This window comes from Vombatus ursinus, unplaced genomic scaffold, assembly GCF_900497805.2.
Source record: "Vombatus ursinus unplaced genomic scaffold, bare-nosed wombat genome assembly UNPS02003292.1, whole genome shotgun sequence".
Classification (NCBI taxonomy): domain Eukaryota; kingdom Metazoa; phylum Chordata; class Mammalia; order Diprotodontia; family Vombatidae; genus Vombatus; species Vombatus ursinus.
This window is the reverse complement of record NW_020943070.1, coordinates 11,430,075-11,445,441: the sequence shown is the minus strand read 5'-3', so window position 1 is coordinate 11,445,441 and position 15,367 is coordinate 11,430,075. Positions and strand designations below refer to the sequence as shown.

At 42.7% G+C, this 15,367-nt stretch overlaps 1 protein-coding gene across 3 annotated transcripts in view; it reads left to right on the top strand.

Annotated features, from left to right (window-relative positions):
* The window catches only part of CHST11 (carbohydrate sulfotransferase 11), a 308,589-nt gene extending 303,407 nt beyond the window's left edge, over nucleotides 1-5,182 (top strand). For all 3 annotated transcript variants that reach the window (XM_027870845.1, XM_027870838.1, XM_027870852.1), the window contains one exon: nucleotides 277-5,182. In XM_027870845.1, coding sequence (XP_027726646.1) covers nucleotides 277-1,131 — 855 coding nt within the window. In that variant the 3' untranslated portion in view covers nucleotides 1,132-5,182. The remainder of the gene's footprint in view (nucleotides 1-276) is intronic.
* Nucleotides 5,183-15,367: the final 10,185 nt, after the last annotated feature.

The window sequence follows — 15,367 nt, the reverse complement described above, 5'->3', positions numbered from 1 at the left end:
TCCAACGGGAAGCTATTATAATAGTCCATGAAGGTGGGAGGGGAGGTGACTATTAGAATGGGATAGATAAGCCACATGGTGGGATTTAAATGAACAAGGCAGGTCAACTAATGGGGGAGGAGAGAGAGGGAAAATTTGAGACTGACTCTGGATTCAACCTCCCTAATTGTTACCTGTTATCTAGCCCTTTGATCCTGGTTGTTGAGTATTTTGCTAAGTGGCAGTGCCCTACGGTGAATATGCTAAACTTCAATTCCTCTTTTGTTTTCTGTATAGCTGGAGCTCTCCAACACAGCCATCCTGCACCAGATGAGGCGGGACCAAGTCACAGACACATGTCGGGCCAACAGCGTGACCAGCAGGAAAAGGCGCGTCCTGACCCCCAACGACCTCAAGCACTTGGTGGTGGATGAGGACCACGAGCTGATTTATTGCTACGTGCCCAAAGTCGCTTGTACAAACTGGAAGAGGGTCATGATGGTCCTGACCGGGAGGGGGAAATACAGCGACCCCATGGAGATCCCCGCCAATGAAGCCCACGTCTCAGCCAACCTGAAGACCCTCAATCAGTATAGCATCCCAGAAATCAACCACCGCTTGAAAAACTACATGAAGTTCCTGTTTGTCCGTGAGCCCTTTGAGAGGCTGGTGTCCGCCTACAGGAACAAATTTACCCAGAAGTACAACACCTCCTTTCACAAGCGATACGGCACCAAGATTGTCAAGCGCCAGAGGAAGAATGCCACCCAAGAGGCCCTGCGCAAAGGCGATGATGTGAAGTTCGAGGAGTTTGTCGCGTACCTCATCGACCCGCTCACCCAGAGAGAGGAACCTTTCAACGAACACTGGCAAACGGTATACTCCCTCTGCCATCCCTGCCACATCCATTACGACCTCATCGGCAAGTACGAGACTCTGGAAGACGATTCCAATTATGTCCTCCAGCTGGCAGGAGTCGGCAGCTACCTAAAGTTCCCCACCTATGCAAAGTCCACGAAAACTACTGATGAAATGACCACAGAGTTCTTTCAGAACATCAGCATGGAGCACCAAACGCAGCTCTATGATGTCTACAAACTGGATTTTTTAATGTTCAATTACTCAGTGCCAAGCTACCTGAAACTAGAATGAAGAGGGGAAAGAGAGAGAATCATGCCTGTTTTTATTTAAGATTTTTATTTGTCAAGATAAATATATGGATATTGGGTTATTTTGTAAATTAATATTTCTTTGGGGATAGTGCTGCGAGCAGCACAGTCTGAATTATTTAAAAATCCTCCTGTAGGGAAGGACAGCTCTCTTTGCGGGGTAACAAGATGGCGGTGTCCTTGTTCTAGAAATGAGTACTGCAAACACTGTTTTCAAAGGTCTAATTGTGTCCTGGTGAATTTCATTTAATCGTGCATTACATAAATTCTAATTAGGGTTATTTATAGTTATTTAAACATGGTCTCTGGATAGATTTCACTTTAGAGGCAGCAGAATCTTCACGTTTTGACAAAAGACGTCTGTTCTTCATGGTTCCTTTGATCCTAAGGGCTCAGCTCTGGGCACTAAGCATTCTCTGTATTAACCATTAGCAGAATCGATATGTACCAGCAATTATGACTTTTATTGGTAACAGAATTTTGCAAATTTCAGTAGAAATTAAAATGTTGCTAGTGTACTCGGGAAAGAGGCAATTACCCTCCCAACTCTGTAGAAGACAGATTTGGAACGAGCTTTAGTCAACATGGAGGGCCCTTGGCTTGAATGAAATGTGAATAATATTTGTGACCCAAGGAGAGGGTGATCATGGCATCGTCTGACCTGGATGTAACAGGATAGACTAGAACCTGGGTTTACATCTAAGCTCTGGAAAAGGCTGACGTCTTATCGGTACCTCTGCCCGCTGCTTGATGTGAATCAGTGGACTAACTACCCCAGCTGCACAGGTATTCTTGTAGATAAGGTTAAGACATAGTCCAAACCACCATGGCCTCTACACGTGTAACAACAAAGCATTCCAGAATCTTAACTCATGTTGAAGTACTTCATGACCCATTTTCTCCTGGGCATGATCACTTCCTACTTCTTATTCACATACTCCTAATTTTCACCAGTTCACATGATACTTGAGTGATGTGTAAAACACGTCCCTTTCCGTAGCTGGGTGATTGAGTTCGGTCGCCCATGTTGATTATCCTGTATATAATAATATACTAAGAGTTTGGGGTTGGTTGTGGGTTTGGTGAATTTTTCTGTTGTTTGTTTTGTTTTGAGAGAGTATATAGTCAAGGGATGAGAAGATTGTTCTAATTAAGAAAGGTTAATTTATTCACAGAAACTATTAAAAATGTATTATAAAACTCCCAGCCAGCTCAGCAAACAGGAGTAGCAACAGCTCAAAATGTCGGACTTATTTTTATTTAAAGTTGAGTGAGCTATCCACCTGAGATGGAGGTTAAAATGCTATTTATGAGACATTATGGATCTTCTCCCAAGCTTTTGACTCCTGGAGAGATGGCCCAGTAAATAAATTCTAGAAAAAGAGAAGAGGCCAGGGATGGGAGAGAGCATGAGAAAAAGTATATATTTACTAGGCATGTTAGCCTTGAGCTATAAGCTGATTAAATAGACAAACCTATGCTCCAGAATCAATCAGAATTTCTTAAGCATCTCTTCAGTGCAAAGCACTAGAAATACAAAGACAAAAATTTAAAAGCAGCCTTTAACCTCAAGGAGTTTGGATTCTACTGAATAGAGAAAGGGGAACAAATACTTCCCAGCTTCTCATGTTCCCATAACATAGCCTCGATTGTCAGCCAAGACTGGAGAATTGGAGAGTCTCTCCATGAATTGGGGGGGGGGGCTTTTCAGGGGGGAAGAAAGCAGGAATTATTATTTTTAAATATAGTTTCAATTCAGGCCCCCACAATTTAAGTGGATATAAACTTTAAAAAGTACAATGGCCCCAGAGTCTCACTACCTTTACATACAATCATTTCCCCTATCCTAAAAACGTTCGGAACTTGTGTAAGCATCAGGATAATCGGGAAATAGCCAGCGCAGGGCTGGGCTCAAGTCAAGAGGCTGTTGGTGGGCTATCCGAGGGTCTAGGAGTGTTTAGCTTTTGTCAATGTCCCAGTGGCTTGACTGCCCACCCAAGTCTTACTTGAAAGTCATTGATCTTGTGAGAGTTATCTAAATCCTGGGCAAGTTCCCAGCATGACGCACCCCACCCCCCACCCACCCCCCATCCTGCTTCAATACCCTCACTGTGTAGTGAGTAGAGATTTGCTGTTTTTGTTTGGCATAGAGAATGAAGTTCATGTCTATTCATGAGTTTCCAGCTTCCCCAAGACACTCATGATTGGTTTTCTGTGATTGCTCAGCGTTAAACCTGCTCCCTGGCTCATCTGTCTCCTCTCTGTTTCCCTGGGTCAAGAGCCCCTTTTCAAGGAGAGAGCACCCCAGTACGTTTTTGATGGGAAGGAATCTTCCTGCTAGTGTTTTGTTTTACTTTTAACACATTCTTTCCTTTTTTTTCTAATAGTTTAATTTGTTTGTGTGTGTGTGTGTGTGTGTGTGTGTATTTGATCTGATTCTATTGTGACATGGAAAAAAAATGTTTCCATGTCTGTGGTTTAAAAAGTCGTTGGTGAGAATTGTGATTGGAAAATCAGATGGTTATTTTGAAGGAAAATGAACAGAATGGGCTTTGGGGGGTTGATTTTGAGGCTTTTCAAGTATGTGCATGTTTCTGAGACAAGGACAGGCAAGCCTTCCATCCCCTGGTTGCATTGCAGAAACCTTGCTCTGTTTTAACGATGGAGGGAATTCAAAAGATGGCTCATGGTGAACATTCCCCAGTCCAACTCATCAGCATTCTCTGATCAAAAAATTATTCTTCCTATTGTCTAATGCATTTGAATCCCTGCAGGGCATACCCCCTCCCCACCGTCTCTTAGCCATCCCAATGAATTTCAGAAAAAGGCAAAACCAACCAAACCGCAGCTTCCGAGGGGGCCAAGTGGGACAGGCCAATGCCTTACTCTCGGCTTTTCCATCAGGCCTTATCTAGGAGTTGGTTTCTCATAATCTGAACCTGAATGCCAGCATATACATGGGGGCATTGATCAGTGGGGACATTGGAACTAATATGGTACACAGCTATGAACAAATCATAGCATCATATCATAGATTTTTAGAAATGGAAGGGACCTCCAAAGTCATCGAGTCTGACCCCCCCTTTTTTTTTTTACAGAGGAGGAAACTAGGCACAAAGAGGGGACATGATTTGCTGGGACCACACAGCTATTAAGTGTCTAAATAGGATTTGAACCTAAATCTCCTTGACTCCAAGTCTGTTCCACCACACTGCCTCCCTTCATCGACCAGACAATAGGGTCGTACAGGAAACGTGTTTTCTTGACCACACAACTCAACCGAAGAGTTCTAGGGCCCTGAAACTTAATGCCAGAAGACAGGGCCCTTAATACCCTCATCACAACACAGCAGAAGACAGATCTTATGCAATAAATCACAAAGTAGGAAAATCCCAATTGAGGCAGCAGGCCCAGCTACAATCTGATCCACATATACAGTGGAAGCCTGGGCTATATGCCTCCTCTCTGCCCTTCCCCCACAATTCTCACCCGTGAATTTTCCATCAGACCCTAAGCTGCCCATTCCAAGGCAACCCAAGTAACTGGAAATAGTCAGTCCTAACAGCCCCATCCACTATTTACACAGTATGTTTGTCCTCTGGCCCATTTCAAAAAGCTATTTACCCAAGTCTTGCCTACTTTGACCCAAAGTGAGGTTATCCCCAGGGAGCAGGAGCGCATCAGAGTAACCCAGCCTGCTGCCATCACTAAGCAAATTTGTCGTCTGCTGCGCTCTTTTCAGGTACAAAAGGGACTGTTGGTACCCCCACTCTTGTTCCAGAGAGTGTTATTTTCTTATGTGCATGCACAAGATAGAAGACTATGTTCATATAATTTAACATCTATGTGGGGTAGGATTTTTTTTTACCTATTTGTATGCAGTAGAAGGCTTGTAGAGAACTCTCCTCTGTATCTTACTGTACTGTTCAAGAAAGAAGTTGAATTTTCCATTGCCAACAGACTCGTGAAATGTTCATGAACCTTCCTCAGAAAACAAAACAAAGAAAAGCCATTCAAGCCTGATTATTTTTCTAAGTAACTTCAATTAAATTGAAGAAAGAAAGATGTCTCCTTTCTGCATATGGTTTCTTTCTGTCTCAATAATAAAATGTTGGACTTGGAGGGCAGGAGCCAGGTGGGAGAGGGAGAAGAAGAGGGGAGTTGTGAGGGGAGGGAGGAGAGGGGGAAAAGAGAGGAGAGGGGAGGAGTGGGAAGAGGAGGTGGGGAGGATGAGAAGAGAGGAGAGAAGAGGGGAGGAAGGAAAGGGGAGAAGAGGAGAGGAAGGAAGCCATGCTTCTTGGAAAGAGAATAACATTCAAAATCTTGAGCCTGGCATTGAAAGCCGGCCCCAATCTAGGCCTCACTTACCTTTAGTACACCCCTTAACATTCTCTCCATTCCAATCTAACCAGTCTGCCATCCATTTCCCACCTCTGACAATCCATCTCACTCTGGGCCCTTGCAGGCTCTAAGCTATTTCCTTACCTCTGCCTTAGAGAGCCCCCTAGCTTTCCTTTTTAAAAATCTTTTTCTTTTGTAATAAACAACAATAATAATAGCTAGCATTTACATATTGTTTTAAGGTTTAGAAAATGCTATATACAGATTATCTCACTTGATCCTCACAACAACTCTGGGAGGTAGGTGCTATTACTATCATCCCCATTTTATAGATGGGGAAACTGAGGCAGACAGAGGTTAAGTGACTTGAGCAGGGGCACACAGCTAGTAAATATCTGTGGCTGGATTAGAACTCAGGTCTTTCTGACTCCCAGTCCAGCTCTCTATCCACTGGGGCGCCCCCTAGCTTCAGCCAACGGGGAATCCAGGAGACCCATGATAAAGGATACTACTTATCCCTAACTTTCTTTAAAGGATCACTCAGGTGCTGCCTCCTACAGAGCATCTCCTAATCCTTCCACCCACCCACTCTAGTTGTTAGTGTTTCTCAAATTTTGGAAAATAGCTTCTCTATATTTTTGTATTTACCCATCTTGAGACAGGCTGAATCCCCCAGAAATGTTCCATTTTTATTCCTAGTGCCTGGCACACAGAGTCCTAGATTTAGAAATGAAAGGGCCCTTAGAGGTTGGTCCAGAAATGAGGAAGTGCTTTAATAAATGTTTAAACCGAGCTGAATCAGAAAAAAAAAACAAAACATAAGCTTCTCCACATTTAAATCAGGAAAGCAAAAGAGAACCTAAGACACTGAGCCCACCCCCTTGGGGTGGTCAAGTCACTGCTACCAGGTGGGCACCATTTTTTTCCAGTTTCCTGGGTCACTTAATACTTGGATCCTTTCCATTTCCCAGTGACCTCCATGATCTGGCATTTCATGAACCAATCATGTTGCGCTTAACCAATCAAATATACCATGGTTGATATTCCACATGAGGAAGATTATGACCCACTTTCTGAATTTTTTTTAAGGAAATGATGTTCAGTCTGAATTGGCCATTTTGTTTGATTCCAATTCTATTCCTGTAAATGAGAGTCTGTAAGGGGCATGGGTAGGTTCGCCCTTCATTAACAAAGATTACAACCTCTCTGTGACTTGGTAGAGTATATTCATGCTTGAATTCTCACTCTACATATCTAGTTGGTTACCAGATTATGGTACTCCTACCTCCACATCACCTTATATCCATCCCCTTCTCTCACTTACATAGCCACCCCCCACATCCCCTGGCTTGGACTATTGCAACAGCCTTTTAATTGGTCTGCGTCCAGTCTCTCCCCTCTCTAATCCATCTCCACTCACTTGCCAAAGCCATTTTTCTCAAGTACATGTCTGACCACGTCACTCGCCTACTCCAGGAAAGTCACTATCACTTCCAGGATGAAATACAAACTCCTCCGTGTTAAAAGCTCGTGACATCTGAAACCCACCTTTCAGTCCTTATTGCACCTTCTTCGCTCACCCTAGAGTCAAGCCAGACTGGTCGTCTTCTCGTTCCTCACACGTAATCTAAACCATCTCCCATCTCCAGGTCTTTGCCCCGGCTGTTCCCCATGCCAGGCATACTGGGTAGCCCCAGTGAATAAGATTTACAGAAGGACGTGGATAAGAGACAAAGAATAGGAATGAACGGCTACTGTCTGTACCGCTGGAGAGGGTAACCACATCCGTGAGATCATAGGAGAGCACACATCTGAACTACCAGTATCTGAGTCATAGTAAGTGACTTGTCTTTAAGAAAAGAAAAATCAACCCATCAATCAACAAATATTAAGTGCACACTATGTTCCAGGCCCTGCGGTAGGCACTGGGGATACAGATACAAAGAATGAAACAATCCCTATGCAAGGTGCACACGTTGCCAAGACTGATTTCACCTCTGCAACGTCTCTCAAATATGCCCCCTTCTCTCCTGACACTGCCACCTCCCTGGTGCAGCTAAGTGCTCATCACCTCACACGTGGACCATTGCATTAGCTGCAGGGGGGTCTGTCTGCCTCAAGGCTCTGACTCCAGTCCATGCTCCATTCAGCCACCAAAGTGATTTTCTAAAAGCACAGGTCTAATCATGCATCCACCCCAACTCAGTGAACTGCAGTGGCTCCCTATCACCTCCAAGATCAAACTGGTGTTTATAATCCTAGTCATTTTACACTACTCCCTCCCCTACATACTTGTGATCCCTGGGAGAAACGGCATCTCCCAGCTCTGGGCATTTTTCTGGCAAGCCCCCCATGTCTCCTTCCTCATCTCCACCTATTGGCTTTCCTGGATTCCTCTAAGTCCCAACGAGAATCCCATCTTCTATAGGAAGCCTTTCCTAACCCCTCTTCAATCCAGCATCTTCCTTCTGTGAAGTATTTCCTATTTATACCACATATAGCTTCTTTGTACCTATGTTTGCTATTTTCTCCCTCATTAGACCATGAGCTCCTTGAGGGCAGGAACTGTCTTTTGTATCCCCAGCACTTAGCACAGCACCTGGCACGTAGTAGGCACTTAAAAAATGCTTACTGACTCATCAACTTTCCTTTTAGGAGTGAGAGTTTATAGGAATTCCTTTTCAAGCAAGGAAACAGCACCCCAGCACACCACGTCAAAAGACGACTCAGTTTCTCCCGCTCTCTGTCTTCCACTGGCCACATCCCCTCCCTCCTGGTTGTGCTCCAAGGGGTCTCTAGACTCCAACCCCAAATCCATCATAATAATACCTGACATTTACATGGTACTTTAGAGTTAGCAAAATCCTTCTAATAAGAGGTAGTGTTTTCATTTGCAAAGAGCTTTCCACGTGTAATTTCATTTGATCCTTCCAATATCCCTGAGAGGTTGGTGCTATTATCATTCCCATTTTACAAATGAAGAAACTGAGGTGGAAAAGTTGATTGACTTGCCCAGGGTTGCATGGCTGGTAGAATGCCTGATGCAAATTTAAACCCGGGTTTTCCCATTTCCACTTCAACCCTGTATCCACTACACCAGGGATTCTTAACCTTTCTGTGTCTGTCATAGACCCTTGTCACAGTCTGCTAAAGACGTAGAATAATAGTTTTAAAAGAAACCAAATATACTGAAATACGGTTAGCATTAAGGAGACAGCTAGGTGGCACCACTCTGGATATGGAGTCAGGAAGACCCCAGTTAAGTCCGGCTTCAGACACTAAGTAGTTGCGTGAGGCTGGACAAGTCATTTAACCTCCATCTGCCTCAGGTTCCTCAGCTGGAAAATGAAAATAATAACAGCACCCACCTCCCAGGGTTGTTGTAAGGATCAAATGAGATCATATTTGTAAAGCGCTTTGTAAACTTTAAAGTGCTATCTAAATGCTAACTATTGTCATTACATTATATCATACAATTATTATTATATTATATTATGATAAAATATAGCTATAAAATATTATCATTTAAAAAATCAAACAAAAACAAGTTCATAGACTCCAGATTAAGAACCCCTGCTCGACACCACTCAGTCGCCTCTCTTAATTATAACAGATCATAAATTCTGAGTCGGAGAGGCCCCTTGGTCCAACTGGATCTCATTTTACAGTTAAGGAAAATGAGGCCCAGAGACATTCACAGGATCCTCCCCATGTAAAAGGGTGGCATCATGAACCATCTGGTCCAACCTCATTTCACTGATGAGGAAACTGAGGCATAGAGAGGCTGAGGGACTCACCCAGCAATACAATGGCAATTAGACAACCTCGGTTTTCAGCTCAGGTCTTCCTGACTCCCCATCTAGAGCATATTTTAGTGGCTTTGCTGAGTCTGAAAGGAGCCGACTTGAAGACTTTTTAGTTTTTCAAGCCAAGTAGATAGAAACCAAATTAAGCAGATGTGGTTTATATGAGGGAGGGGAACAGGAGGCAGAGGGAAACTGCAGAGACCAAAAATGGCTCCAGGAGGCTCGGGCAAAGCGATAAGGAGAAGGCAAGGAAAGAAAGGGAGGAAAATGGAAAACCTACAACCATGGCGAGGGGTGGGAAGCAGGGAAAAATCCAGAAGGGAAAAAAAAGCCAACAGGTTCAATGTTGGGAATTCAGGCCTCCCTTTTTCTTTGCAAACAGTCCTTAGAGGAAGCCTGGTCTCAGAATACTGCTAAACCTCGTTAACCTGAGCTCAGGGGGACACAAGAGAAAATGGTCCCTGGGTTCCCCAGAGTTGGATTATCAAGTATTGGCATTTGCCATAGGTTTGCACCACTCATTCTTCGGAATAAACCCAGATCAGGTAAATGGGGTTAATGCCAACATTAGGAATATCACAAGTTAATTAAGAATCAACTCATTAGGATCAAACCACATAGCAAGAGGAATGGGGGAAAAGCACGCACACTAATAATAATAGCTAACACGTATATAGTGCTTGCCATGTGCCAGGCACTGGGCTAAGCTCTTTATAGATACTATCTCATTTGCTCCTCAAAATAACCCTGGCAGGTTGGTATGCAATTACCCCCATTTTACAGATGAGGAAACTAAGGCAAACAGAGGTCAGTGCCAAGGGTAGCACAGTGAGCAAAGTGTCTGAGTCACGATTTCAACCCAGCGTTCTCTCCACTTCACCATCACATATACACGGGCACCCACACAAATAGATGAAAGGAGAGATGGAGCATTTGAATATTTCAGTATTCCTTCCAGCCAAGTTTCTTCTCAGACAGGGAGTACACCCACATGTGGGTAGTTCACATCTATTTAGGTTTTTTTGGAAATGTTTCCAGCACAGCCCCTTCCAGAAACAGCAATGCCACAATGACAGTCCCTATAATTCCTAAGATCATAGAATTAGTCCTGGAAGGGACACGAAAGATCACAGAATTCACTCTTCCTCATTTTACAGTGGGGGAAGCAAAGGGTCAGAAAGGTAAGGTCAAATGTCAAGGATCATATAGCCAGTAAGTGCCTAGGGTTAATATTCAAACCCAGGTCTTCCTGGTGAAGGATTTAGTGCAGGCTGGACTTGGCATCCCCAGGGTCTGACTATAGTTACCAGCTGTCTAACCTTGGGAAAATTACTTCACTTTTGGGCCTTGGCACCTTCATCTGCAAAATGGAGCTGCTAATGAATGCCCACATTGACCTACCTCAAAGAACAGCTGCAAGGATTGAAGAGGATTCCGTTTGTAAAGTGCTCTATAAAAGTCAACTATTATAATTATCTTTGCACCATTGGATCTCACACACACACACACACACACTCAATCTGGTTAGACATTACAGACACAGCTCAGGAGAGCTTGACTCTATGGGTCTTAGCTTTCTCTCTGAGCTGTTAAATCTGGCTGCTTCTGGAGGGTGGAACATGTGTGTGCTGGCCAGCTAAAAGCCAGGACTGGGATTTTCAGTGGCCCACATTCAGATCTCCCTCACCAAAGCTTTCATTTCGAAAAGTCTGGAGGCTGAATCCAGGTACCTTCCATACACTGGTCATCATGGGGGAGTTGTTGAACCATGGTCCCTATCTTACAGCAAAGTATTGCTATGTAAAGTCATAGAATTAGGGTTGAAAGGGACCTTTAAAGTCATCTCATCCAACCTATTCATCTTCCAGTTAAGGAAACTATAACCCAAAGAGATTAGGGGATTTGCCCAACGTCAATAGGTTGTACCTGACAAAAGGTGGGATTTGAACCCAGCTCTTGTGACTCCAAATCTGGCATGCTTTCTATTGAACGACAAAGTGAGGAAGAAGAAAATGGCAATAAAGAAGATGAAGATGGGAATGAAAGCTGGGCCAGACAGGAAGAGCTACATGCAAAGGGTAATACAATTATGAGAACTTTCTGGGATCAATTTCCAAGATATCTAAAAGAGGGGAAATACCAAAGGTTTGGGAAAAGAATCACAGATTCTTTTATCTGGAAAAAAGTGACAGATGATAGCATTAATTACTAACCCATAACCCCACCTTCTTCCTTACAAAGTCTTTATAAGAATAACTTGGGTTTGGGGGCAGCTAGGTGGTGCAGCGGATAGAGTGCCAACCCTGGAGTCAGGAGGACCCGAGTTCAAATCCGGCCTTAGACACTTGACACTTACTAGCTGTGTGACCCTGGGCAAGTCATTTAACTGCATTGCCTAGCCCCAAAAAAATATTTTGGGGGTCCATGAATTTCTTTAAATATAAAAATATACAGATAGATATAAATAAGTATGCAGATAGAGAACTTTATTTTAACATAATTGATGTCCTTTGTAAGGCTATGTATTTTATTTACACATTTAAATAGTTCTGAGAAGGGGTCCATAGGCCTTTCCAGACTGCTAACAGGGCCCATGGGGAAAAAAAAGGTTAAGAGCCCCTGCTCAGGGTATTCTTGTCAAATTCATGAAAAAGTGATGGTCACAAACAATATTCTCCTGTACACTATGTGTTCATAGTTCACATGGCTGATTGAGAGACTGAGTTGAATTTGTGCTCTGAGATCTGAGGTAGCAAGGTGGGTGCAGTAGACAGAGAACTGGATCTGGAGTCAGGAAGCCCTAAACTCAAATCCAGCCTCAGACCCTTACTAGCTGTGTGACCCTGGGTAAGTCACTTACTCCGTTTGCCTCAGTTTCCTCATCTGTAAAATAGGCATAATAATAGTTCCTTCCTCCCAGCATTGTTGTAAGGATCAAAAGAGAAAATAGAGACATCACTTTGTAAACTTTAAAGCCCTATACAAATGTTAGATAGTATTGTTATTAATTTTATATAAGCGGGTTCATGATATCAAGTCATAAATATTCATTAAGCACCTACTATGTGTCAGACACCATGCTAAGCACTGGAGACACAAAAAAAGGCAAATTATAGTTCCTACCCTCAAGGAGCCACAATCTAATGCAGCAGACAACACACAGTTATGTAGGATGCATGCATGCATGCATTCATTCATTCATTCATTCATTCGTTAATAATCACAGAATCTAAGAGTTAGAAAGACTGTCCAAGGCCACTTAGTACAATCTATCCCTGAACAAGCACACCCACCACAAAATACCCAGCAATCACTCATTAAGTAATATTTACTGAGCACTTACGAGCAAAGAAGTTCTGTGCTAAGTGCTGGGGACACAAAATAAGGAGCATTTGGCTCCTACTTCCAAGGTGTTTCTAATATTAGAGAGAAGATAATTCAGACATAAACCACGGTGAAGAATATGGCCAGCGTGGCCAAGGAAGAGAACAGATTGCATTTTTTTTCCAGAATGCCCAGGCCCAGAAAGTGGTCACCTATTGGTCACTCTACTTTCCATGAGACTCCTTCCTTGTGGATTCTGTGTAATTATATCATAGGGAGATAACGGGAGGACTCTGGGAAGGGAAGGAGTCTTTGGCTATAGAAATTTAAAAAATTCTTGTATACATATATACAAAGTATTCATATATATGAAACATGCGAAATACACATATATACAGAATGTGCGAAATACACATAAATACGAAGTATGAAAAGTACACATATATACAAAACATGCAAAGTACACATATATATGAAATACACAAAGTTCACAATTCTTTAAAAGAAAATTTTAAACCACACAAGAGTATTTGAAGAGCTCTCACTTGGAAGAAAAATTAGATTTATTCCACTTGGCCCCAAAGGGTAGTTCTAAGAGATAAGTAGCGTCTCCCCTAAAAGGCAGATTCAGGCTTGATATAAGGAAAAAACTTCTAACACTGAGCTGCCTCTATTGCTGCCTCTTTTGAGGAATCTCGAATACTCTAAATTAACGTATGGATGCTAACTGTTTGGAGGAGACCTCTTACGGTAGCATTTTGCTCAATCAATAGCTCAACATAGTCAACAAACAAAAAGCACATTGAGAGAGAATATTGATGGTCGATTTTCAAAGTATTAGATCTCAAGAAGTTTAAGACAGTCGTCTGTCATCATCGGGCAAGGCTACACGTGGACTGAGATGCCTACCTCCATCATGTAGGATAACGATCCAGAGGCCACCTGAAAACCAGATTCCCTGGAGATGGCGAAGTCCACTGTCACGTTGAATGACATTATATGCTGATTGCATCAAGCCCCAGAATTACAGCAAACCCTACAGAGGCTCCTAACTGAGATCTGTAACCACTCAAAAGAATTTGACCTAACAATTGGCCCTATCTGGTGAGGGAGAGTCCACACCCTCTAAGAAAGCCTATTCCATTTATTTAATAAATACTTATTAAGCATTCCCTCTGTGCCGGGTGCACAGTGAGGATCTGGAGACACTGAAGCAAAAAGGGACCAGTTCCTGACCTCAAGGAGCTTACACTTTGTTGTAGAAAAAAATGACACGAACACATAAGTAAATACAAAAATAAATAATCTCCTTTTCAGGGAGGAGTGCTAACAAACAGACAAGGAAGGAGGGACTCTGGAAAGGCCTCCCGTAGAAGGTGAACCTTAAGCTTAGCCTTGAATAGAGAGAGGTAAGGCTTCCAAGAGTAGGAGCAGGGGCGTTCCAGGAAGGAGGGACAGCAAGTGAACGGGATGAAGGTAGGAAACAAAAAGTCACGTATGATCAAGAACAAATAGGCAGTTTGGCCAAAACATTGAACGTGTAAGGTTGAGTAATGAGAAGTCAGTCCGGAGAGATGGGTCAGCTCCAGATTGTGAAAGGAACAACAGTTTATCTGTTCTCCTTGTAACAGAAAGCTATCGACTCACCATTAGCTGTAACCCCCATCTTTTCAGCTCAATCTCTCTTGGACACGTGGAATGGTAAGGATGACTTTGCCAAAAAAAAAAAAAAAGCAGCAGGGTGAATCAGCAGCAGCTAACTCAGACACAGTCATTCTCCACCATAGAAGTGTCAATATATTTCAATACTGTAAGCAGACAAAAAAAAAACAAAAAACAAACCTAGTACTTAGAGGAGAGAGGGAAAGTGAGGAAAATCTCGTAATTAAGCTAGGCAATGAGAACAGGGACAAGCAGCGTGAATGGACCCCTGCTGTGTTCTCCTCATTCACCATGGACAGCGATCTTTATCAGCCTGCTGTGGGCTCCAAAAGCCAATTCATTCTTTGAAATAAATTAGCCTGCTTTAGGACGACAGCGGGGATCTTCTTTTCAACAGGGAGAATCATTTAGGTCTCAAGCCACTGGATAAAAGACAAGCTCCACTTTATTATTCACCCAAAAACAAATTGGGATTACAAACCAAAAACTTGACACCTTGGTTTAGCGATTCCAAGGGCCAGCTTTGAAGTCTGAAAGACCTGGGTTCAAATTCCACTTATGAGCTTTTACTTAACCGTTAGGAGCCAAAAAACAAAAAATAAAAATAAAAACAAACTCTTTGTGAAGTATGGATCAAGTCTGACGTCAGTTTGGCATCAGAATACCTGAGCCTGAATCCTGAGTAGCTGCATGATCTTGGGAAAAATCACTCAAAGTCTCCAGGCCTCAGTTTCCCTTATTGGTCAAATAAAGGAGTTGGATTAGGTGACCTTTAATAACCCTTCTAACTATAATGCTATGAGATATTCTTTTTTCAACGTAATAGTAACATTTCTTCCCTCAAACTTTATAAATTCTGACCTTATATCATCTAGACAAAATACTCATATGGAACCAGCATGGGAAGACTTTCACGAGCTGATATAAAATAAAACAAGCAGAACCAAGAAAAACCATCATCCCAAGGACTATGATGACGTAAATGAAAATAATCACAACACAAAAAATCAAAACTACTTGCTGTGAAATTCTAATGATTGCAGAGTTCTCCCAGTAATTACCAAGAATCACAAGGAACCCCAAGGA